Raw genomic sequence first — 27,389 nt, 5'->3', positions numbered from 1 at the left:
GTAGAAAAGAGATTCTCTCCTAGTAGTGGCCTCCCCAACTACATCCACTCCAGTAAAAATAACAAAACTCACTAGCAGTAAACTCACCATGTAGAGTTTAGCAATTTTCCTGTTATTTATGTCTGCTATGATGTCGTCATCATCATCTCCATCTCTAAGTTCTGGCTTATTTCCTAAAACCTGGAGGAAAAGTGAACAACAGATTAAATATAATGACCTCTCTTTTTTTAAGGAAAAAAAAAAAAGTAAACCATCTTATAATTCAAAATACATGTTGTAAAATGTTTGCAATTAGAAATAACCAGATTGAAATTTTTCTCAACAATTCATACTACATTGGCCTTTTCCCATATGTTAAGTCAATGGCATTAAATAAACACTGAATTTCCTGGTGATACTAACTTCCAAGAAAGTGAAACCTTCAACTTGAAAGCTTAAGGTTCCACTTATTGAAAAGTAGCAGTAATTAATGAAAATACTAAGTTCAGTTCTGCGACATAATTTCTTCTGTGAGTCTCTACTTCTAGAAGCAATCTATAAACTTTATCAATCTATTAATACAAAAGCTTAGATCAAAATCACAATTAGCAGATAGGTTTCATTATTGACATTTTACAGGCTAAAGTTGCAAGTTCCCCTCATTTATACTTTTGTAATACTATTGCAATCAGGACAGTAGAACCTGAAATAAGCAGTTTGTGTTAAGGACATATCTAAAACGAGGAACTCTCTCGGTAAGTCAAGCGAGTCTGGGTTTCGGGAATCTGGGGTTTAGGGAAACTTCTAATTTTCAGACTATTCCCATATTGGCTATAGATCTTAATTAGCTTCTCACAGGAATACAGCACTGTTAGAAACTGAACCCAGAGGGTCTGTAAGAAACAGGATTAATGCATGTGATACAAAGATGCTGCATAGTTTCAGTTATCTCTAAGGATCATTTTAAAATTCAATTCAACAATTAAGCGTTTACCAAAATCTTCACTGAGCTATGAAGTGATTTCTAGCCACCTTGCCTAGTCTTTAGGGACTTTACATTCTTCTCAAAGGAGGAAAATAATTAAATATGTATCAAATGTGTCATTCATTTTGATGTGTAAATACAGCTTTTCTTTTTCTTTACATGTAGGATCATGCCTAAATTTAAAACACTCATATTAGGCTTCTGAGTGACAAGCATTTAGTTCATCTAATCCCTTCTGTGTGGAATAACATGTTTTGATAATTTCAAAAGGAAGGGCAACGGAGAAGCCTTATCTGAGGGTGTTCCATAAAACTTTATCTCTTGTTCTACCCAAGATTCAAGTGTGGACTGTTCCTTTCCTTCCATTATTTTCTTTAAGTTTCCACTTGAAATATCACCTTCTTCTAGCAAGCCCCAAACTGAACCTATCTTTCCACATGACTGGCCATTCTCAACTGCCCATTTGTGCCAATGAATCTCTTTCTTCCTAGTCACCTGAACTTAAAATCATGTGGTCAGTTTTGAATATTCCTCCACTTTGAATCTCCCACACAATCATTAAATTCTATTTCTTTATGAAAATGTTTGAGTCATGGACTCCTATCTTTTCTTTTATTCACACCTTTCAAGGTCTTGAAGACCTTCAAAACTCTAGTCAGGGTCTATCTTTTCCTGTCAATTTCCTCCTGCCTTCAGTGTCAGCTCATCATTTCATCTAAATAGTTTCTCTGAACAATGGTTGGAAAGTTCCTTATTGCACTTTATTCATATGTTTCAAGAATATGACTCTGGATAAAGATTTAGAGCTCACATCTGTAGCAATGGTTCATAAAATTCAATCTGAACTTTAAGTTCAATGTACTTAAGCAATTCTGAGCAACTTAATAAATACAGATTTCCAACTTCAGTTACGAAGCCAATAGGTTTGGGGTGAGGTCTGGGGAGCTGCATTCTAGATTATTCTGATTCAGTTGTTTTCTGTCCAGAGTCCAAACTCCTCTGGCTGAATTTCAAGGTTTCTGGACATTATCTACCCATGTTGTTTCTCAGCATTTTCTACCTGATACTATTTTCTAAACAGACTGATGGTTTGGTGTCCCCATTGGGAACCATGCACCTTTCTTCCCCAAAGGTTTTACTTAATGGTTGACTGGAAGTGGCAGAGGAAAAACTGAGTAATTAAGTCTTTAGGTGGCTCAGTTAATTATAATCAGTGCAGTAATAGTTACCAGCTATTGAATGTCTGCTATGAGCCATACACTGTATCAGGTGCTTTAGACACCTATAATATCATCCTAATAAGAGCCCATGTGCTAGAGAGTATTATAATTTAAGGATTGTCACTGATACTCACAGAGGTTATGAGCTGATAAGTGTCATTATGTGCCATATGACACACTTGAAACATTTTATTTAACAGATCTTTGATATGGCTAAAGGTCAGACACCATTTAAAGCATCTTATATTTAAGTCATTTTATCTTCATAACAACCTTACAAGCTGGCACTGTTGTGATCTCATTTTATAGCTGTAGAAATAGGTTAAGTTGTTAGCACAAAGTCACGCATGACTAGTAAGGGACAAATTCAGGATTTGAACTCTGCCTCCAGAGTGTTTGTTCTTAACTAATATGCTGTGCTGCCTCTTGTAGACACTTCAAAAGGTCTTCACTTCATTGTGTTGGCCTTGTCTCTGGAGATAAAGCAGAAACTGCTTCAGGGAGAGAAAATGTTGAGATTAGTGTTCTCACTCTGATCAGACCAACACAAGTAAATCTATTATGCAGCTACTTTTGCTATGGTGAGAGTGTTCTGAGCAAAAAAAGAAAAAAAAAAGTGTTCTGCCTCCCTCTTTGCAGAGCTCCATTTTCACCTTTCTCCAAATCCTCTCTTTCTATTCTTTCTTCGGGGTTCTGCCTATTCTATGGACATTAAAGGCTGCAAGGGAATTCTTTCATCAGATCAGTGTTGTGTGAAGAAATAGCTCTTTAAAGATGTTCAACCAAAGAGCTACCAAAAATGTAAAGAAAAATATTTCTTTACCCAGGATATTGTCAGAGGTTAAGAGAAAACTAATAATCCAGTATTGGAAAAGATTCGTATTCTACTAGTCAGTGTCCGGTGAGAAAGAAAATTTTTGAAAGTGATTAAGAGTAGGTAACAGAAATCTTAAAAACTAGTATTGCTCAAAAACAATTTAATCAGTTTCCCTTCCCCTTTCTGCCTGCCATCAGTCCTGATGCATACAATAATCATTCATTCATTATTCAGGGATCACAGTCAATGTTTAGATGTAAAATGATTATAAATATGTGGAGGAGGTGAGCCTGGCTCCTTACTGTCACTGATGCCCGTTCTAGACATTCTAATCAAAGTCATATGTTAATGTGAAGACCAAGAAGGGCCCAGTGGATTTTAGTTAGGAAATAAGTGGTTCTAAAGATCACAGCTCTGTCTTGATAAATATATGAATAGAAAAATGGAAATAGTTGTATCTTTTCCTCTGCTTTGTGGAGACATTTAGCAACTACTCCAACTATATTGAAGTTGGAAATTTGTGGTAATACGATTTTATTTTGTCTGTATAGACCTCTTATTTGTTTACTCTGTCTTCAACAGTTCAAATCAAAATAAGCAGAGGAAATTTACAATAAATCATTAAAGCAAAGAGACAATCTAGTTTGCTTTAGAATTACAATCCCTTAGCTTCAGAAGCTCCATGTTCTTGTGACCTGTGTCAAGACTTCTTGGTGTTTGTTTCTTCTTACGACCAAGTGTGGTTTTTCTTTTAAAATATAACTAGGCCTATGTGTAAATGTGTTTTTCAGAAAGTAAGACCAGGTAGTCAAGAGAGTCTGCTGTATCCCCACAGTCCTTATTGAATTTTTACATTTGTATCTGTCTTTATTTTGAAGCTCTTAGTCACTCCCTCCCCCAAGTTTGATGTGAAATTCCAATGTTTACAATCTTGCTATTCAAGATGTTTTCCTTTCTTTATCTTTATTGGAAAAAAACAGTCAAGTTGCTCAAAGACTTTATAGTAAGTATTTGAAGTAAGTAACAGAAAAAGAGGGGATAATATGTGGCCTAACGGAAGGACAATACATAACTCAAAATTACAGATTACTTTGGATGAAAATGTTCCAGGTTTTTATCAAGTTATAAAATTTAACCTTTAATTTAGAGGGTCTTAGATACTTCTGAACTCTGATTTCAACTTGATATATTAGGAAAATGAGGCTGAGAAAATTTAGGAACTTTGCTTATACCCACGATAGAAATGCAGAAGCAACATGTAAACCTCAGGACTTCTACTGCAATAATCTATACAGATAATGAGACGTCACCTTCTTCTTACCTTAATCATTGTAGTGTGAGCACCTCTGCTCCAATTTTCACTAAATGCACTGTAAGTTCCCAGGTTCTAAGATGTAACATTTTATTTTTTTTTAAGATTTATTTATTTATTTATACAAGCACTGGGTAAAGTCAGAGCATGGCAGAGAGAGAGAATTCACCAGAGCCAGAGCGGGGAACAGAACAGGCAGACTGACAAAATACACTGTTGAGGAGGGCAGTGGGCACAGCAGGAGAGGTCTGCGTGCCATGTGGGGCCCTCGCCAGGGGCTGGGGATCAAACCAGAGCTGCAGAGGCTGCGGGCAGCTCCGCAGCCCAGCGCTCAACTGTTGCACCACCAGGGGAGGCCCAGATCTAACATTTTAATTAGTAATTGTTGTGTCTTACTTCTTTTCCTTAACTGGATGTGTAATCAGTAGATGGCCAGCATATGGCAAATAGAAGTAAATTGTAAAAGAGAAATATAGCCTTGTTGTTATGGTGTATTTACTTACTTTGAGGCATTTTATGCCTTAGGTAAGACAAATATTTGATAATAGGGAAGATACACAGAGATGAAAATGACAAGCAATTCCAAGGAAAGCTGCAACCTCATTTAATCAGCTTCACCTAAGCTGGATATGAAAATTCAACATTTGCTTTCCTGTTCTCTCAGTGATATGCTGCCCTGCCTCTAAAATACTTTCCTTCCTTTATTGATATACCAAATAAAGGGAAATTTAATACAGCAAATAGTGGGATAGGTATTTTGGACTAAGCAAAAGCATTTGAAATAGATGTTTGGGTAAAAGGAAAAAGTAAATTGAGTATCTGCAAGATACTTATCTAGCTCAGTGCTGCCAAATAGAACTTCTGCAAATGACTGAAATATTCCATATCTGTGCAGTCTTAGTCACTTGCCACCTCTAAGTATTAGTATCTGAAATTTGACTAGTGCAATTTAGTACCTGACATTTAAATAGTATTTAATTTTAATTAATTTAAATTGAAACCTAAATAGCCACATGTGTCTCATGGATGCTATATTGACGATCTAGCTCCAGATGACTCAGGGAAGGCTATCGCCTTGGGGAACTCACCAACATGCAGGTTTAATCCTCAATGTTACTGTGACATCAACATATTAAATATCAGATTTCTGACTCATGAAGTAGTTAACTCATAGGTTACTATAACATGGAAAGGTAATTCACAAGTGACTATAATTTAAAAAGCTAACTAAAAAGTTACTAAGATGCATAGCAAGAATGCCCACTAAGTAACTACAGCATTTGTTTTCACTGGCTGTGTACTAGAATGGTCTGAGAAATTATGATGAAGAATGCCGATTCTGAGGCAAGCCCCACAGACTGATGGAAAGCCCTGACACTGTGTATTTAGTGCCTGCTGCACTTATTTTGGTGATATATTCAAGTGTTTAGTGGCAGCAGCTTTGTCAGTCTGGTTCATATATCTCAACCATCACTACAGTTCTGCTAAGCATTGCTAATGTTCACATCAGCTTCTCAGGGAACTTCTCTGTACAAATGATCAGAGTTCGGTGTCTGGCAGCCGCCCCAGGGCAAATGAAGTTAAGATTTTAGGCCATCTCCCCTTTCTGAGGATCATTAAACCATTTAGGTAAGATCCCAAACCCATTTGCACATTTCAACCTAAATTTCCTTCATTTGCCTTCAGGGTTCCTAATTTTGATGCTTCTCCCATTTCTTTAGGACAATCTTTTCATTTGGCAGGATCAATGCAATCTGATCAGACAGTACTGACTTTGTGATCTTGTTTCTACATTTGAAATGGGATAATAATCCATTCACAATTATGATGATTAAGTTAAATAATGTGTGTGAAGTGATTATGACTATATCTGACATGAGTGACAAGTCAGTGGAAGTTGTATCTTTCATAATTTTTTCACTATTATACAGGTAGAGTCAAATCCTGCATTGATAAAGAAGTCATTCTCTCCTTGAAATGACCCATCATATCACTGCTCTGATTCTTTGCATGATTTTGCCATAGAAAATATTGTCACACACCTCCCTGTAGATTTTCACTTAGTATTTGTTCAAGCTTCTACCTAAAGATGTCCTCATCTAATGACATTTCTATGCGATGATAGGATGCCCATGTCAAAGTCTTATTTAAACTACAAACTGAATTAATACTACAAATGGAAGACATATCCATATATCACTTTTTAAGCCAATCTAGAAAATAGTCTTCTGTGCAATTAGCAAAGAAATGACTGGTAATACTGAGAAAGATCTTGTCTTGCATGTGGGCAAGACAAGTAAGTTGATTAAAAGCTTTTGAAGCAAGCAGTAGGTGCTGATATATCACAGACACTCTACAAATAAACCTTACATAGCTCATATTTCTTGCCTTACCAAAATGAGATCATAAGAATAAATGGTGAGATATGGTTGAAATACATGAGGAGATCAGAGAATTCCTTTTATAACCAAGGACTAATGACATCATATGTACCAAAACTATAGCGAAACTTCCAAAGAAAAAAAGTGATTACTGTATGGTATTCTTTCTTTGTATTACCAGCCTTCCCCTGCTATTTTACTCTATCAGACTTCACTACAATTTCTTTTCAATTTTTTTTTTTTTTGCTAAAGTGAAGCGTTGGTATCTAATGTTTTGGTTGTGCATGGTATATTTAGGATCTCATTTCCCAGCATATTTGTAAGCCTTTTGTTTTTAACGCCCAGACACTAGTATATTTTCTTTTTTAGCAATTTGTCAATGCCTTTTTTTTTAAGATTTATTTATTTATTTATACAAGACTGGGTACAGTCAGAAGCGCAGGAGGGCGAGAGAATTCACCAGAGCCAGAGCGGGGAACAGAACAGGCACAGTGACAAGATACACCGCTGAGGGGAGCAGCAGGCGGCAGGAGAGGTCTGCGCCCCATGTGGGACCCTTGCCGGAGGCCAGGGATCGAACTGGCACTGCAGAGGCTGCGGGCAGCTTCGCAGGCCAGCACTCAACCGCTGCACCACCGAGGGAGGCCCTGTCAATGTCTTTTTATGATTAGTAGAATGTTATGAAATATCTAAACTGAGGATTTCCACTGAGAACATATTATATTCACATGAACAAATTATGCTTTCCTAACAAAGTTTAAAATTATGCACATACACAATGTAATTGTAAAATTGTGATGCACAGCTATCTTTGCAAGTATTCTAGCAATTCTAATCATAATAAAATGGTTATTCATTTCTAAAATTTTCATTTGTCAATATAACCCAGTTTCACTACAACGTGATCCTTTGGCTCTGGAAAAACATGATATAGAATCATAATCCAGATGGTCTTTGTTTTAGGGAGTCATTTCCAGTATGTGAACATATTTCCTTGTGATGTTAAACAAATACTGATAACAAAATAAATAATAGCAAACTGTGAATTGCTGAACTTTGAAGAATAAACTTTTTTTTTTAAAGATTTATTGATTGATTGATACATTCATACAAGTACTGGGTACAGTCAGAAGCGTGGGAGGGTGAGAGAATTCACCAGAGCCAGAGCGGGGAGCAGAGCAAGCAGAAGGACCGAAGTACACTGCTGAGGGGAGCAGCGGGCGGCAGGAGAGGTCTGCGCGCCACGTGGGACCCTCCTCTGGTGGCCGGGGAGCAGCCGGGGATCGAACCGGCGCCGCAGAGGCTGCGGGCAGCTTCGCAACCCAGCACTCAACCGCTGTGCCACCCAGGGAGGCCAAGAATCAACTTTTTAATATTTGAGCTGGTCTAGTTATTAACACAGTTATAAAATGAAGCTGATATAAAATTAATGTTACTGTTAACTATTATTCTATATTATAAAAACTGTTTAGCTTACAAAATGAATGTCAAGCAATTGTGAATCACTAAATCTTAGAGATATAGTCCTTTGATATCTATGTTTGTGTATTTCTTAGCACAGGGAAGAAACTGACTTAAAATTACTAAAGGAAGTATGATGTTACTGTTAAGATTTTTATTATATATTATCATTAATACAACAAACACTGAATATAATATAAGAGAAAATAGAAACCTGCCAGTCAATTTTAAGATTTGTGTTAAACACATCGTATTCACACTTTGTGGGGCAAAGATCCATCTTCCAAGCAGTCCATCTGAAATTACACTGTCCCATTTATGGGTCTTATTATTGTTTCCTCACATCACTTGCAAACTAAAGGGAAAATGACCTCATTCAAAAATGATTACCAAGTGAAATTAATTGGGCTGATTATAAAAAATTACACCTATCAGTACGGCACAAGTGTTTGTGTTGAACTTTGATGTGAGATATCTGAAATATTATTTTATTGCAGCATATGGTCAACTATGCTGTTACTCTATTTCTTTGCTGTGAATGTTTCAATTTTCCCCACTGGATGAATTGGAGAGGATCGAAATGATTATCTGAATTAAAGCATACAAATCCAAATAAAAGACTCATTAAAACAAACCACAACTAATGAATGGTGCTTTGAACACTGTCTGGCACACAGTAAGATACCAACAAATGGTCCTAGTGCTCCAGAAAGCATGATTCTATAATTTTTTGCATTTTCAGATGTGTACTATCATTGTTATAAAGAGAAATGGAAGAAGTGATGCAATTACAATGCAGGAGAGATGAAAAATTATTCCATTTGCTGGTATCTCCAACGCTTCTCTCTACACTAAATCTCTAATGATCTATAGACTTGAAGGAATAATCTAGAGAATGACATTCTAAATTCCTTTAACTTGAAAATCTTTGAAAGGACTTCCTCTTTTCATGTGACATAGAAACGTTATTACAATCATATAGCAGATACTTGACTATCTCTTCTGTGTGAGAAACTACACTACATGAATGGGAAATATTTTAAAACAAAATATTTTGTTTTAAAATATTTTGTTCCAAAATATTTAAAACATTGTTCTAATTCCCAAGAACTTACAAAAAAAACCATGGAAAATAAAGGAGGGATTTATTAAACAATGAAGTTAAAGCTACTTGAACAGCACACAATGAGACATGTGCCTCTGATAAGCCCTTTTTGTTGTCTTTTAGTACTGAAATATTTAGTGTCTATTGACCAAATTTATATTTCAGGCAACTCAAATTTCTATCCTACAAGGTAGTATAGAGAGTTGTGATTGACAATGCCTTATGATAATAGAAAATAATTTACTAAGTGGGGTGTGTGTGTGTGTGTGTGAATTATAAAGCCACAAAATAACCTTATTTCTTAACATTTAAGATCTAAACATCCATAATTTCCCCCAATGTTAAAAAACAATGTTTTTATTCTTATTTATATTTTTTCCTATATATCTTTAGCTGTTTTAAAATACTACATTCAAAGTGCTAAAATGATCAGGAAAGGCACTTTTATTTATTTTTTTTAGGAAGGGGACTTTTATTTATTTAAAATTTTTTTTTACTTTATATATTTTACATCATTTTTCATTTTTTGCACAATTTATGCATTTTCATCTTGTTTATAGTCCCCATACAATTCCCCCCACCCTTGTTTTGATCCTACTCCCTTCTCCCCTCCCTGTAGTATGTCTCTAGTTTATAGTTGCTCGTTGATTTTGATTTTTACTTTATTATAATTAGTCTTTTTCCTGGTCCCTTATTTCGGTTTTCTAAATGCCTGCTATGAGTGAGACCATCCAGTATTTTTCTTTTTCACTGAGCATGATCAGGAAGGGGACTTTAAAAACAGCTCCCCATTTCTGCTACTGGTATTTTTTTGGTTCATTTGATGCTGTTCTACCAAGGTAATGGGGAATGATTTCTCTAATTAAAGATCATGCTCCTGAAAATAAAGTTTCTCTCCCTCTCTATAGCATTATCTTCATAATGACTGTGTGTGATTTAAATATACAAGGATATATAATTAGATTAACATATAATCCCATGCAATTCCAGTATTTCAAGATGATGCTATAAAGCAAGTACTTACCAGAGAAATGTTAAGAAATATTTACAGAATTTGAAATTTTCAAATCCCAACTCAATTTTTTTCTTGATCTTTTACCTTATATGCTAAAATGAGTTCTAATATTAGATTATTAAACACTAAGACCTCTACTGTTTCTGTAAATTTAGACTAAGAGCTTGAGAAGCATTAGCATTGTACACAGTCTTTTGATGTTAAGTTTTAGGAAAGAAGAAAAATACATAGATAGGGAGAATTCAGAAACAAGGCTCAATATCTGTACTGTCCCTTGGAGTTTCTGGAGTGCATTCACTTTAAACTCGATGGTGGAAAAGAGGCAGCACCAGTACTATCGGCAACAGCCCATCGAAGTGGTCAAGGCAAGAGGACAGCAGTGTTGTGCACTAAAGGAATGGGTTTCTGTGGTTGCTCGACCTTAAATGTGGAGATGACCCAAATTGGGAAAGAGAATTCCACAGATGGGAGTATCCAACTACAGCTCTGGAAACATGCATATTTTTACAGACTAAAACTTTTAGACACTAGCTATTTATTTTTACTGCACTAGGTATTTTCACCTGGAGTATATGTTATCTGTCTAATATGTAGGAAGGTATTTCAGTCAATATAAATAAGCTCAAAATTCAGTTATTGCTTTCTGAAACAACAGTTATCCACCTGAGAATAGAGGTGGAAAATAGGTGGAAAATAGAGGTAGAAAGAGAAAAGCAGAATATATGAATTATCATCTAGATGCTAACTGCTCCTACATATATGCAGATCTTCTTAAAACATTCAATAATACGGTGTTGTCCTTATCTTCACTATCATCTAAAACACAAGGAAAAACTTCAGTTTCTAGTTTCTCTAGAAGATAGGAAAATATCACAGGTTTTTGGTACCATATATTTCAGTTAACTATATTAATTATCTAAATGTTAATGAGAAATGATTTAGGGCTATGAGGGTAAACAGATATAAAAGAAAGTGTCTCAAGGAAATTAGAGTAGCATTGACATGATACAAATGTTTTTGGGAAAACAGAATTAAAATTTTACTCTTTGCCTATGCAGACATCTGTAAAGAACAAGAAATATCTGCATTATTCAACTCTAGATGTAATTTACAAGATACATATGAGCACATCATAAATAGCCTATCAACTTGTCAAGAGAATGAATGAAAAAATTACCTTATTTCAGGTTTTCTTTTATGACTTAGAACTAAATGAACACAATTCATGTATTATGAGACCCTCTGGAGGATAATCTAGCTTACATGCTGTCTAAAATAGATGAACTTTATCATGACAAGGCTTTCAAGTAATGGTGGTAGTTCAGACCCAGTTCACTGGTGTTTCAGGATCTTCACAGTACATTCCCCCTCTGACTCTGTTTCAATGTAATACAGGCTTATCAAATCAGCCAGAAAATCAAGTAACAATCTTGTGCTCAATAAATACTGATTAACTGAGATATAATATGATAGTGGATTTTCCTTCCAATTTTCTTTTCTTGGGCCTAGAATTTCAAAACAATGATTGTGCATATGCCATTTCCAGGGAGTCCTGGTGTGTTTATAAAAACAAGAAACAAAACAGATCAGCAATAGAGCATCTGTTTATAAACTACTTGTAGTATATTTACTGCCAGCATTCTGCCACTGGCATTTGAATGATTATAGTCTTAACAAGTTCATTAAATTATATAGGAAAAGCCTTTCTATACCAGAAAAAGTAGTTGTATTCTGTTATTTCAAACCACATGCTTTGTCTTCACTCTCTTCTTGATAGCTACCAGATGCTGCTTTTTCAAAAAAATTAAACCTATAAAACAGATTGATAAATTATTACCTTAGCAATGTTTCCTCAGGCATTTTTTTTTACTTCCCTTCTAATGTTTAGAGGATGAATAGAGCCAATAAAGTTTGGGACCTTAGGGTTAGTGTTATCTATAATTTCCCTTCACATTCATTAATTATTCATTATAAATATGAAAAGATAGACCAAGAAAAGTGTTTTGCATAATTTATTCAACTTTTCATAGTAAATCTGCTGAAATATGACAAAACAAGCTCAGAGTAAAATTGACATTAGTTGCAGGTTTTTGTTCTGTGTATAGGATTATTTTCAACTTTAGGTATACGGGCTTTTTTAAAGTACTAAAGATACAATTAAGATGCTGATCACATACCCTGCTTGTCCAGAATGTTTTATTAATATGTACTGTCTTTATGTCCTGGCTGGACAGTACCCTCTATTACTCCCCAATGTGTTTTTGTTTGTAGGATAAATATATGATCATCCAAGAAATAACCCATATTAAACTTGTGTGAAAATAACAATGGGATTAAAAGATTTTGAAATTTCTCAAAATAAGGAACATTTTAAAAAGCTGAGAAAAATCATTTTTCAATATATTAATTGTTGAACACTTTAACATGTATGTCAGAAATACATGTTTCAAAAATTCAGCATTGAATATGAAATAATGAGAATGGGGTCATTTAACTGACTGAAAAATCCTTGATTTCAAGTCATTATTAACGTCACATAGAGCCTTTCAAAGTTTTTAAATATAAATAACATTTAAAGAATCTCATTAAAAATAAGTCACCATAAAAAAAAAAAAAAAAAAAAAAAAAAAAAATAAAAATAAGTCACCATAATTCTCCAAAGCCATGCAGATGGCAAACAGACACATCATCACTTATCATCAGGGGAATTCAAATCAAGTCCACAATGAGATACCACCTCACACTGGTGAGTATCACCCACACAGAAAAGACCAGAAACAAGAAGTCCTGGGAAGGATGTGAAGAAAAGGGATCCTTTTTTTTGGGTTCTACACTGCTGATGGGAATGTAGATTGGTCTAATCTTTATGATAAACAGTGTGGAGGTGTCTGAAAAGATTAAAAATGATTCTGCCATACAACCCAGTAATTCTGCTCCCTAAACATCTACCTGAAAAATTAAAAAACACTAATTCAAAAGGAGACTTGTACTCCCATATTGTTTGCATTGTGATTTATAATAGCCAAACTAGGGAAACAACATAAGTGTCCCCAAACAGATGAGTGGATCAAACACATACAGGATATTACTCAGAGATCAAAAAAGATGAACTCAGGGGCCTCCCCGGTGGAACAGAGGTTGAGCGCTGGGTTGTGAAGCTGCTCGTAGCCTCTGCAGCAGCGGTTCGATCCCTGGCTGCTCCCGGGCCACCAGAGAAGGGTCCCACATGGCGCGCAGTCCTCTCCTGCCACCTGCTGCTCCCCTCAGCAGTGTACTTCAGTCCTTCTGCCTGCTCTGCTCCCGGCTCTGGCTCTGGTGACTTCTCTCACCCTCCCGCGCTTCTGACTCTACCCAGTGCATGTATAAATAAATAAATAATCTTAAATAAAATAAAATTAAATTAAATTAAAAAAAAATGAACTCGTGTCACCTACAGCCACATGGATGGAACTGGAAAGAATAATGTTAAGTGAGTAAAAAAAGCCAGATGGTTTCACTAATGCAGGGTAGAGATAAGCCAAACGAAGAGTCAGATGAAGACAAGCTTAAAAACTAACCATGAATGCCGACTAGAAAACTGAAGCACCAAGGTAGGAAGGGGCTGGAGGAGAAAAAGGAACAAAGGAAAGTAAGCACAACAGATTATGAAGGTGGATAACGGGTGATTCTGTGGCAGGTGCACTACAGTAGTGATACCTGATTGGGGGGTGCTATTTCCTAATGTTACCTCAATTAAAATAAATAATTAAACATATAAAAATCTAAGTCAAAAAATGTTCCTTTTTAAAAGACATGTTTAAAGATTTTATAATCCTTCTCTGGCAACAATCAAGTTTCATTAGTTCAGAAAAAGAAATAACATTCCAGTTTCTAAAAAAAGAAATCTATTGTGTGTGTCCTATAGGCCAATCAGGCTCATTTGTGAAGTCTATGGGTCCCTCCTGAGAAAGATATTTTTGAAGGCATAAAATAATTTATGAAGTATTATAACAAAAATAAAAATATTAGAATGCAACAATCAAAATATATTTAATAAAACAAAATAATATAGGAGCCTCTGCGTTAATTCATTAAAAGATATTATTGAATGACAGGTCGAACAACTATCACAATTACTAAGTAGTGAGGAACTTTTTTTTTTAAAGATGTATTTATTTATGCATACAAGAAAGAGCTGAGGTGCAGGCCACAGGTGTGTGTGGGGGAGGATTCACCAGAGGCAGAGTGGGGAGCAGAACAGGCAGATTGACTGAAATACACTGCTGAGTGGAGCAGCGGGCAAGACAGGAGAGGTCTGTTGCACCATGTGGGTAGCTCCCTGGCTGGCCAGGGGAGTGGACTCGTGCTGCAGTGGCTGTGGACAGCTTCATAGTGCTGACACTTAACCCCTTGTGCCACCAGGGAGGCCCTGGGAACATAACTATCTTAAGGTTATATGCAATGTGATCTAAAGAGTCACAGGTACTGCTCATGCTACTGTGTTTTGTCAACTATATTCACAGATGGTGAAAATTTTTATTAAGAGGTTAGTGAAAATAAAGTGATTTTTTTTCTGAACCAAGTTCATGACCTCTTTGAACTCCATTATTACAGGCACAAGATTAAGAAAATCTATACCTCAAACTAGTATATCACAGGTGCATAATTTTTTAAAATTTTTTAGTATTTTATTTTATATAATTCTAACATCATTTTTCATTTTTGCACAATGTATGCATTTTCATTTTGGTTATATTCCCCATACAATTGCACCCCCCCTTATTTTGACCCTAATATTACAGGTGCATAATTAATTCATTGAGCGAGTACTTTACTTTGATAATCAGGTTACAAAATTATTTATTAAAAAAAAAAAAGGGGGCCTCCCCGGTGGCGCAGCAGTTGAGCGCTGGGTTGCGAAGCTGCCCGCAGCCTCTGCAGTGCTGGTTCGATCCCCGGCTGCTCCCCGGCCACCGGAGGAGGGTCCCGCATGGCACGCAGACCTCTCCTGCCGCCCGCTGCTCCCCTCAGCAGTGTACTCCGGTCTTTCTGACTGTTCTGCTCCCTGTTTTGGTGAATTTTCTCACCCTCCCACACTTCTGACTATACACAAGGCTTGTATAAATAAATAAATAAATCTTGAAAAAAAAAAAAAAAAAAAAGGCCTCCCTGGTGGCACAGGGGTTAAGACAACCTATGAAGCTATCACAGCCACTACAGGGTGAATTTGATCCCTGGCCAGGGAGATGACCTACATGACGCAGCAGACCTCTCCTGTCTTGCCCACTGCTCCCCTCAGCAATGTATTTCAGTCAGTCTGCCTGTTCTGTTCCCCACTCTGTCTCTGGTGAATCCTCTCACTCCCCCCATACACCTCTTCCCTGTACCCCAGTTCTTGTATGCACAAAAAAAAATAAAATCTTTAAAAAAAAAACAAAAGGCTCAGAATGCCTTTTTCTCTTTCTTTAATGAAGGTTTTCACTGAAAAGTCAGTTTAATTCATTATGTGAGTGATAGCTATCAAATACAATGCAGTATACACTGCATGTATTACATGGAAACACAGGTATTTAAAAAAAAAAAAAAGAAAGAAAAGCCCTAAAACTGACATGATATTTTATACTAAACACTATGTCCCTTATCCTTATCACTAATGTTTTAAGATGAAAGTTTTATTTTTACAGATTGTTTTTCATCAGGTTTACATTTTCTTATTTTAACAGTGTAATGGATTAGTTGATCACTTAAACGTTTCTTCTCAAAATCTTGAATGGAATTCAATTTGCAAGGACACCAAATGTGTGTGTACATGAACAGTCAACATTCTCACCCTCAGTGGCTTTATTTCTTGTACAGACTATAAGTGATTGGTAGTTACAGACAATGATTATTTAGGAGATAAGGCAGAATTACAGATCATCAGGGACTAGAGGGGTCACTTTGTCTAACCCCTTACATTACAGATGAGGAACTGAAGACGATGAAAGATTAAAGGACTAACTTGGGAACTATGATGACCACAGAAAAGCTAGCGTGATAGTTAAGATAAGGCCACCTTCCCCACCACTCAACATAGCAATTCCTGTTGCTGGGTCTGCTTCTATCAAAGGATAGCTACTAAAACAAGACATTAAAACCAATTAGAAATACATCTTATTTATAGCTTTTTGCTTCCAAATATGAGAGACAGAAAAGAACAGAGGTTCTGAATGAAAATTAAAAGATCAAAAATTTGTTCTGAATAGTTTTCAAAGTCTAATTTATTAGCAATGTATTCTGACCACTGAAAACTCAATTTAGATATATCTAACTAATTATTTAGATGGCCCTTTTTTAATATCTAAAATGAATATACACACACATAAATATGTACAAATGGAGAGGAAAACAATAAATAGCTGTATCCCCAGAGTCCAAGATAATATTGGTACTATTTCAGCATATTTCTTTCCATATATATGTATATCTAACTATGTACATATATGCTTATACATCAAAATAGTATTGTGCATGAAATGGTATATCCTGCATTTTTTCTTGGGATTGTACCATGAGTATCTTCCCACTGAATTAAAATCATTTCCAAAACATCATTAATGTAAAAATCTTTCTTTGTAGTCATTCAGTAATAAAGTTTAAAGGTGTTATAATTATCTCATTCACTGACCTAGTAACTCCAGTGCATAAAACTGCTCGAAATAAGAATCATTTAAAATATTTACAAGGTAGTAATTTGAAAATTATAAATGCAAATGGCTAAAGTCATTGAGGAAAAATTTATAATATCCCTTGAAAGTAGAAATTAAAACTCAAAGAGATACTATTAAATTTGGAAAGATTCATGAAAGTATTGCAATAGAAAATCTTTACAGAGCTCATTAAGTCATGATGAAATAGCACTTGTGCAAAGGACCCAGTGATACATATAAGCATGTTGTACTTGACATAACATAGGAGTTCAATACGTACTTGCTGGATGAATAAATGGGAATCAATTTACTAACAGGAATCAAGACCCTTGAATATGATTGTACTCTCTGACTATCTTACTTAAGGGAATATATATTGTATATACTTACTGCAGTTTCCTTCATGGTGAAAAATTGATCACAACGAAATGTTCAAGACTAGTGGTCACGTAAATGATGTAGGCATAAAGAACCATTAAGTCCATTTTACAATTAATTTAACAACTACAATAAAAATCACAAGTGTTGTACCTATAATTCTAGCTTAAAATATTGGTGTATTTAACCTCTCGGTATAAGATTTATTCATTGTTTTAATTAAATGCTTATTTTTAAATTAAATGCATTTTTCAAAAACTGTTTACAAGTCCAGATGAATAAACCATTATTATCCTGCCAAAACATACTCTAATAATCAGTCTTAAAAGTGTTACCCATCTGCTTGTCCTCGTAAACCACAGAAGATAAGGAGTCAAGATTTTATAGTTATGAAAATGGGGAGAGAGGTCCTGACATCCCATTTGATTCTTACCTCGATATAGATTACCCTAATATTTCCTCTCACCTAATTGTAGTCAAAGTATTAGAAAATTTGTTAAAACGGATACACGGACATACATAAATACTTTAAGATAGAAACTCAGAAAATAACATAAGTCACAATACCGTTTTAAGTTCTGGTGGCTCGCTTCCTTCTTCCACCACAATTAGTTGAGCTCTTCCTTTTCTTTCATTGTCCCGAATGCCAATGGCAACCTGACTTGCTTTCAGACGCTCATATTTGTTGCATGATGAGCCACACCACTGGTAAATTTCCTACAAGAGACAGATGTTTTGAATGACCCCAGGAATATGTGCACACTGGTCAACCCTGTTTGGATTCATTAGAAAAAAATAAAAGCTATGAAAAATACAATCATCTATTGCTGCTGTATATGTGATTTTATATTTCACTTGTATCACATTCTGTATTCTAGCATTATAAAGTTAAGTGTTGAAACATGGACAAAGTAAATACTTATCTCACCACTGTTTGTGTATACAGTCCAATAATTATGGCTTATGAAAGTATACTCACGTGTTTCTTCAATTTAAAATAAACCTACCAAAAAATTAAAATAAACTTACCATAAATGTAGTCAGTAAGTTATTGTAATGAGATACTCTTGGTGATCATAAAAACTGATACAAAAATTCAAAGTAATTAAGCAGTTCTTATCAAGAGTCATTTTAAGACGTTAAAAACCTTAGACCTAGAAATATCACTATATGGTATTTATTTCAATAAGCTTTTTATAAAGAGAAGGAAAAAACATATAAATTAGGGTTTTTATTACTGTGTGATTATATTAATGAGGCATTATCTTAACATAATAAAAGATATTAAATGCTCAGATAGGATAATTGTTATATAAATTAAGATATAAAGGAAAACAGCAGATACTTTATCAAAGTTATACTTTAATATAAAAATTTAGGAGGAACTGTTTACATTGTATACCAAGTAGATTATTGTAGGGTAAATGGTTTTTCAGGTTTTTCTGCCCTCCCATCATTAGGATTGCCCTGCCTGATGGTGCACCTACAGTTGTTACATTGTTGCAAACTATCTTATTTACTTCCCTGGGCCATGGGAGGAGTATTGAGGTAGTCACCAAGAGAGGCAGGAGAAGAGAAGTAGGAGAGGAGAAACAGGAGAGAAGCAAGAGAGAGAGAGAAGGGGAGAGAGAAGGCCAGAGAAGCCCAGAGTGAAGACTTCCCTGGGGCCATGTACCTGGTTGCTACAATGCATGTAAAGCTCAAATAAAAGCCTGAGAAAGCCACTGAGGGCTCCAGGACTCTTCCTTTACCCTGTCTGCTCAGATCATAAAATCTGCTCAGTGGCCCATCCTGCCCCTACAATTATAACTGCTATTTAGATTAAAGAATGCTAGAGGTGGGGGCCTCCCTAGTGGCACAGGGGTTAAAGTCTCAACACTACCAAGCTATTGCCAGCCACTGCAGCCTGAGTTTGATCCCCAGCCAAGGAGCTGACCCACATGGCGCAGCAGACCTCTCGTGTCTCACCCACTGCTCCCCTCAGCAGTGGATTTCAGTAGATCCGCCTGTTCTGCTCTCCACGCTGTCTCTGGTGAATCCTCTCACCATTCACACCTCTGGCCTACACACAGTTCTTCTATGCATAAATAAATAAAAAATAAATCTTAAAAAATATTTCAGAGGCATACAGAGACAAATATTAAAATAACAATGTCACTGTCTGCATTAAATATGGTTTAATGAAAGAGAACTTGACAGTACCCAGGTCTGGTGGGTGTGGGAATAGGCTTGTATAAACTGGCACAGGCTTTTTCCAAGGGCAGTTTGGCATCATACTACAAAACTATACATACTTTTAAGATCTCTAAGATTTCTAAAAATGGAATTTAAAAATGGAATTTTAAGAAATCTATACTATAGAAATACTCAAACAAAAAGGAAACAAAACAGTAATAAATGTGCATCAATAACCAGAATGCTCTTAAATGTTAACAATTCTTTCATGGTGAAAAATTGAGGAAAATGTTAAACACTGATCTGAAAATTTATCCACGTTACATTATCAAGAATAAAATAAAATCAGAATAATATAGTTGCATTTAGGTAGAAATGAAAACATACATCTTGTTCTGTTTGAAGACAAATATTTTTAAAGATACAAGTTAAGTGGAAGCCAAGGGCGTGTATATGCAGAACAAAAGCCGTCCATTGTTACTGTTATCTAAGTCACTGTTTTTCTTTCTTTTTATTATGTCTCTCATATTTATTAGTTTCATATCATGAACAAGTTGCTAGGCACAGAGAAATGAATAAGAAAACTAGCAAGGAGAGATGACATGTAAACAACTAGTGCTCACCATATATTATTTCTATGGGGACTACACCTGAGAAAAGAAAGCAAACATTGTTTAAAAATTAACAATGATGTAACAATGATGTAAAAATATGGTCAAATCATATTTTCAAATATCCTTTAGTCAGTTTTGGAGAAGGAGTTGCAGGATTTAAGTATGAAGGAGATAGACCCCAGCAGTGACTTATTGGCTATATGACCTGATGTTTGCAATTTTTGAAAAGAATAAGTAAATTAATAAGAAGATAATAGAGTGCCCAACCATTCAAAGAGACTGGTTCTTTTTCTGATCGGAAGACATTTTGAATCCATAGTCATTTCTTCATTCATTAACAGTTGACTGGCTGTCTAAAATGAGGCTAGCTTTTTAGCAAGCCCTGCAGGGCACAGCTTAGAACAATGTGGGCCTGCAAGTCTCTGTGAGCTCCCACCCCACCATGTTTCTGATGGACCTATGTATGCCACATTCCTCTCTATGAATATAGTATAAATGTTAGGGATTCAAGTCTTTGTAAGTAGCAAAATAAATAGGACTAAGATTGCGATTCCTATTACTTTAGAATCTGATCCGATTACTTCAACAAGGTGGAAGACTGTTTCTAAGTGAATCCAGCAGTTCTTCTGTTTCCTCTCTTACTTCTTTCCTGTATCTGCATGAGTCTCACTTTTTTTTAAATTTTATAAATGGTTGTTACATCATACATGCAAAAGTATTAATTTTATTATATACCCTTTAAACAACTGCATGTAATATGGTTTGACAAAAAGGATCAACTGATAATTCATTACCACTAAATAGTGTACCAAAGATGCAAGCTTGCATAGCAAAATCATAGGTAGAATGTCTAAAAGAGCTCTATAGATATAGAAAAAACTTATTGAGTCTCACTTTTAGAAGCAGCTTGAATACCAAGCTCAGATTAGCATTTGCAAAGAGAGAAAAACAGTTCTCAGGGATTAAAGCCCACGCCTAATCACAGAGCTTGAAAATCAGATAGTGGAATAGGAAGATGATTTCTAAACATACAAACATCCAATCCCTGTCTTTAGGGGACACACTCTGGGCGTTGTGGGCAGCATTCCGGTGCTTGCATGCTTCCCAAGTGCTTGCATGCTTCCAGCACTTAACCAGGACTGAGACCTTAGCTGGCCTTCCTAAGCACATCAGACCTGGCAGATATGACAGGGAAACTGTAACATTAATTTATCCAGTGTAGCCAAGCAGGTGGCTGCAGAGCATGTCAAAGACTCTTAGCTCAGTTTCCTTATCTACCTTATTTCATGAAATGTTGAAATGATTATTTTTCTGTAGGTCTGAGAAAGATAATATCTAATATTCACATTACAGTGAAATACAGGAAATACATCAACAGCCACTTGTTTTCTAGATTTCTCAGATGTATTAGCAACTTTCATTACTGACTTGCCCTGTATTTATATAATCATCTAACATATGTTTATGTTCTCCCTAATTTAGTTGTAGAAGTGACCTCTCATTTACTTCAAAGAGATTACATAAAATCACAGTAAATTTTATTAGTATCTATAAAACAATATGGAAGCTTGGTAAATTAACCATGTATTATAGATAATAATTTCACAAACATTATTTAATGCATAATTTTATAATATTCTATGGATCCCAAAATATTTTCTAGAATATTGCTTTGGGTTGGGAACTTTTATGTGCCTTACCAATTCATAGATAAATTTAGTTGTAGAAAATATTATTCACCATTGCATGGAAATCAGAGTTTCTACCTTTAAAATAACAAAAATAGGGGCCTCCCTGGTGGCGCAAGGGGTTAAGACGTAACCTATGAAGCTATCCGCATCCACTGCAGCACGAGTTCCATCCCCGGCCAGGGAGCAACCCACATGGCACAGCAGACCTCTCCTGACTTGCCCGCTGCTCCCCTCAGTAGTGTATTTCAGTCAGTCTGCCTGCTCTGTTCCCCAATTTGTCTCTGGTGAATCCTCTCACCACTAACACCTCTGGCCTGTACCCCAGTTCTTGTATGCATAAATAAATAAATTTAAAAAAATAGCAAATGTATCTCTAGGAAGTACTCATAAAAACAAAAATAAAGATTTAAAAAAAATAAGCTTCCCTTTTAATGCAAAGATTACTCAATCACTAGGAAAGTTTACAGAAAAATTCCTATTAAACATGAAAATGAATGTGTGTGTTATACTGTCTTTTTTATTCTTTTCAACTTATTTTATGCTGCTAATTTTATTAAAATGACATCTTATTTACTAGACTTAATTTCCAATGGTTAATTCATATAAGAATGCAATAAAATATAGGTTTTCATTGTAAGTTGTTAAAAATCAGAAATGTTCAGTCACAGTAATAAAATGCTAATTAATATTTTCAGTCCATACTAATTAATAGTTTATGTAATGTCATTATTTTGACTAAAACCACAGTACATGAAAATATGATTTAAAGTTTTAAACAGAATTTTAACAGTTTATTAAATTTGACTAATTTATAGGTTACTATGTGGGGTGATAATTTTAGAACATCTCATTTTAACAGAGCTCTACTGTGCTGACATATGAGAATGTGGATAGTACTATTAATAAGCTGTACTGCCAACACTTACTCTATTCAGAGGTAGCTGGTTAAGACTACTTCGCCACTCTGCACAGGAAACTGCACTCAATTGGCACTGAGCTTGAAAAACTCCTATAATTCAACTTATCCTGCCATTCCAGGGAGTGGGCTGAAAAAAAGGAATTTTCTATGAAGCTAAAAATCTCTGAATTGATGTGGTAGCCTGATGTGTATTTTACAACAGAGAAGCTTTTATTGCACTTCAAATTGTTTTACTTATATTACATTGACGGGAATTTGATGACAAACTTCATAAATGTGATCGCAGTGTACTAGAAAGAGAAAATTATAAAGCAAACATGGTTTTAGAGGCAACTATTTTATTTTCTAAGATCTCAAAAAATTTAACAACTCAACAATCCATCTTATATTTGGGGAGAGGAGAATATAAAAGCTGCCTATAAATATGGAAACAGCTAATACAGAATGAAGTCTATTTAAATTCTGGTTAAAATTGTACATATTGGGGCCTCCCTGGTGGCGCCAGGGTTAAGATGCAACCTATGAAGCTATCCGTAGCCACTGCCACATAAGTTCGATTCCCGGTCAGCCAGGGAGCAACCCACATGGTGCCGCAGACCTCTCCTGACTCGCCCCTCTGCTCCCCTCAGCAGTGTACTTCGGTCAATCTGCCTGTTCTGTTCCCCGCTGTCTCTGGCGAATCCTCTCACCACCCTCCCCGTGACAGACCTCTGGCCTGTACCCCAGCTCTTGTATGCATAAATAAATAAATCTTTAAAAAAATGTACATATTGATATACATATTTCCTATGAATACTCTCAACTAGAATATGTGAGCTATTATTAATTCTAAATATACAGACTATTAAAGTAAAACAAAATTACTCTGGATAATTAGAAAAGGAAGAAGTAGGGAATAAAAACAGTATGTACTGGCAATTAGTCTGGTCCACCAACAGCAAGAAATAAAAGCAAGTGAGTGATATTTCTAGAAATGACCACATTGGGGGAAAATGAGAGGTTTTGAAAATTTCCTTTAAAATTAAACATCAAAGTTCAGCCAAACCTCATCTGGGTACAGGAAATAAGAGCAGAAATAAAAACAATGCTTAATGATGCCCTTGAAGGGAAGCAATCTTCTAGAAGCTGAGTTTAAAGGAGTACCCGAAACTACCCATGAGATGTTGGCTCAACATATGCAAAGAATTCAGCATTCTTTTGTCCCTTTCTAAATTATATTTTTTCTAAATACATTTAAATTCTATAAAAGAAGGGGGCCTCCCTGGTGTTGCAAGGGGTTAAGATGCAATCTATGAAGTTATTCCGCAGCCACTGCAGCAAGAGTTCGATTCCTGGCCAGGGAGCTACCCTTATGGCACAGCAGACCTCACAGTCAGGCACACCTGACTCACCACGCTGCTCCCCTCAGCAGTGTACTTCAGTCAATCTGCCTGTTCTGTTCCCCACTCTGTCTCTGGTGAAGCCTCTCACCCCCCACACCTCTGGCCTGTACTCCACTTCTTGTATGCACAAATAAATAAAGCTTTAAAAAATAAAAAAATAAATTCTATAAAAGAAGGGAGCCCAAGTCACTTCTCCTGGCTCCTGGGTTTGAGGGCCTGCGTGGTGGCTCCCTTGCCAAGATAAGCATATAAAAGGAAATATCATTTTGAATGAGATAGTGAAGTGGAGAAATCCAGTTTAGACTTGCTGAGTTTGAGGTTCTTGTGATACACACAAGCTGAAATGGCTGGGAGGCAGTCTGAAACACACATAGAGCTCAATCAAGAGTTCTGAGCAAGACTATAAAATTGAGATTTACTAGTGGTTAGTATTGAAGGTTTGGGTAAGGGTAAGTTTGCTCAGGAAGAACATATAAAGAAGAGACAAAGGATTACATCAGAATCTTTGAAAAAAACTCAAGGGAGTTGGCAGACCATGTGAAGAAGAATGAGAAAGAATGATCTAGATGATAAGGAGCAGAGAACCAGGGAAGGAGGGAGGCTGAAGAAGATGTAACAGTTAATAGTGTCAACTGCAGCACCGGGATCAAGTGGATCATGATCAACGTGTCTGGATCTAGCAGAAGGCACTGATGCCTAGAGGAAGAATTTTAAGTAGGAGTGAAGTCAGAAAATGTGGTTTGAATACTGCCTGGTAAATAAGGAAGTGTAGACTGCTTTTTCAAAGTATCATGACTGAACAATGAGAGAGGTGACAGGTTATAAACAGCAAGGGGGATGGGGCAAAGCTGCACAATGCCCAAACAAGTTGACAAGGAAACAGCACATGCAGAACGTCACAATTACCTAACTTGCCACAGATGCCCCTATTCCTATGAATTCTCTACTCATGGCTGACTGAGTTTTCTCCAGATCATATACTTTGCAAACATGGACTTTTTTTTTTCATTATCACTCACATTTTGTCATTCTTGATGCTTTCTAGCAATATATTTAGAAGTGATTTTATTAATTTCTAAAATATCTCATCTCTTTCAAATGGTAGGAAAATAACAAACTCACCAACATTAAAAATACATTGTTTAAAAGCATTTTTTAAAGATTTAATAATTCCAAATTGCTAAATCTAACTATATTCCTTATTATTTTTTCAAAGATACTATGAAACTCCTTGTTCTTATTATCCTCTAAAATGTTGATGATTATCTTAACTTTCAAACTGATTAAACTGATCATTTACAACCTTACACCTTAAGGTTGAGGAGTTCCACTGCACACCTATTTACTATTTACTATAGTCTGAAATCATATCACACCAGCAAATATTTCCAAGGTATTGCATATCATATTAATAACAGAGATTGCTTATTTAAAAAGCTGACTTTCCTCAAATACAATGAAGATATGGAATTTAGGATATATATATATATATATGATATCCTTTAGAATATCATATATATATAGAGAGAGAGAGAGAAAGAGAGAGAGAGAGAGAATTTATATTTTATCTTTAATCTTAGTATTGGCCAGTTAGCTTAGGCTGACAGCTTTCGATCTCTTTTTCACCTCTGGGTAATAAAACAAACTGGCTCCTTTTTGTGCCTTCTAATGCAGAAGGTGATGATGAAATAATTAACTCTAAAACTGCTATTAAAATATTGCAGTAGAGAAAATTTTAGTCCCACATCCTTGTTTGTTTACTGTAACATGCCCCAAAAATAAAGTCCCCAGATTAACTGCAAGATATTACTACCATTTAGGAATGTTTGATGATATAGCAACTAGTTAAAGGTTAGTAAGGTAAAAAGAGATCATGTGAGCATTTGTTCCAGTGAATATAGGAATCTAATGCTTGATACACACTAGAGTATCTCTTTGGGGTGTTGGACACTTTTACAGCATAAGAGATAATCAAACCTGGTTCCTTTACAATCAGTTTGTTCCAAATGTCTCTAACCAGGCATAAGAGCAGGAGACAAATTGAAAGTGACTGAAATATAATCAACTACTTACTATTAAATAGAAGAAACTTAGAGACTCTGTCCTTACTTTAAAACCCTGGGTGATACTCCCACAGGCAGATGTGCATATGGGAAGAGAGCATAAGTCACTAGAACTACAGTCTACCACAGCACCCACCTATCAAGTTCCCTGTGAAAATTCAATTAATACTTGTACAACAAAACAATCAATGATTTTGTGAACACTGCTACTTTCAATAGATTCTCAACCAGATTAGGTACAGCCAATTTTGAATTCACAGTTTCTAAAACTATTACCAGATATTCTGTGAAGGGTACATCATCTTATATACAACTAAGCTAGCTTGGTGTAATGAAAAGTGTAATGACATTTGAAGCAGAATAGAAAAAGTCAGGTCCTACCCCAGGTCTCCACTTAACCTGTGTTAATGTAAGTGTCCTTCTTACACCCTTGTGAAACCGGTATGATGACTGCCTTTTTTTTTTTTTTTAAGATTTATTTATTTATTTATACAAGCACTGGGTACAGTCAGAAGCACGGGAGGGTGAAAGAATTCACCGGAGTCAGAGCAGGGAGCAGAGCAGGCAGAAGGACCAAAGTACACTGCTGAGGGGAGCAGCAGGTGGCAGGAGAGGTCTGCGCCCCATGTGGGACCTGGTCAGCTTCGCAACCCAGTGGTCAACCGCTACGCCACTGGGGAGGCCCAAATGACTGCCTTTTCTTATCACGAGTGTGTGTCAGATGATTCTGAATCAAAGCCAGTTAGGATTAGTAGTTTCATCAGAAATGAGTCAAAATGAAAAAAAAAAAAATGAGGAAGTTAAGGTTAAAAGACATTAATAACTTGTTTGAAATGAAAATACAGATAGTCGGGATACTGATTTAAGAGTTATTCAGGGCAATTAAAGACAATATTGTGGAGCAACACATTTGTGGCACAATTACATTAAACAGAAAAACTTTTTTAAGGAAGTAAGTATTTTCAGGTCTCCCTGGTGGTGCAAGGGGTTAAGCACAGCACTGTGAAGCTATCTGAAACCTCTGCAGCACTGATTCGATACCCACTGGCTAGAGAGCTGCCCACATGGCACATTAGACCTCTCCTGTCTCGCCCACTGCTCCCCTCAGCAGTGTATTTCAATCAATCTGCCTGTTCTGCTCCCCACTCTGTCTCTGGTGAATCCTCTCACTCCTTGCACCTCTGGTCTAATTCTTGTATCAATCAATAAATAAATCTTTAAAAA

General features: G+C 35.9%; 1 protein-coding gene across 1 annotated transcript in view; it reads right to left on the bottom strand.

The window, feature by feature from the left end:
• The window catches only part of SCIN (scinderin), a 72,103-nt gene that overhangs the window by 32,259 nt on the left and 12,455 nt on the right, over window positions 1–27,389 (bottom strand). Inside the window, exons 4-5 of the mRNA XM_037513394.2 lie at window positions 17,889–18,038; window positions 88–180 (exon numbers count right to left, since the gene is read on the bottom strand). Of these exons, the coding sequence (XP_037369291.1) occupies window positions 88–180; window positions 17,889–18,038 (243 nt within the window). The remainder of the gene's footprint in view (window positions 1–87; window positions 181–17,888; window positions 18,039–27,389) is intronic.

This window comes from Talpa occidentalis, unplaced genomic scaffold, assembly GCF_014898055.3.
Source record: "Talpa occidentalis isolate TD23 unplaced genomic scaffold, MPIMG_talOcc4v2.1, whole genome shotgun sequence".
In the NCBI taxonomy this organism is placed as follows: domain Eukaryota; kingdom Metazoa; phylum Chordata; class Mammalia; order Eulipotyphla; family Talpidae; genus Talpa; species Talpa occidentalis.
The sequence above is the reverse complement of the archived record's forward strand: the minus strand, read 5'-3'. Positions and strand labels throughout refer to the sequence as shown.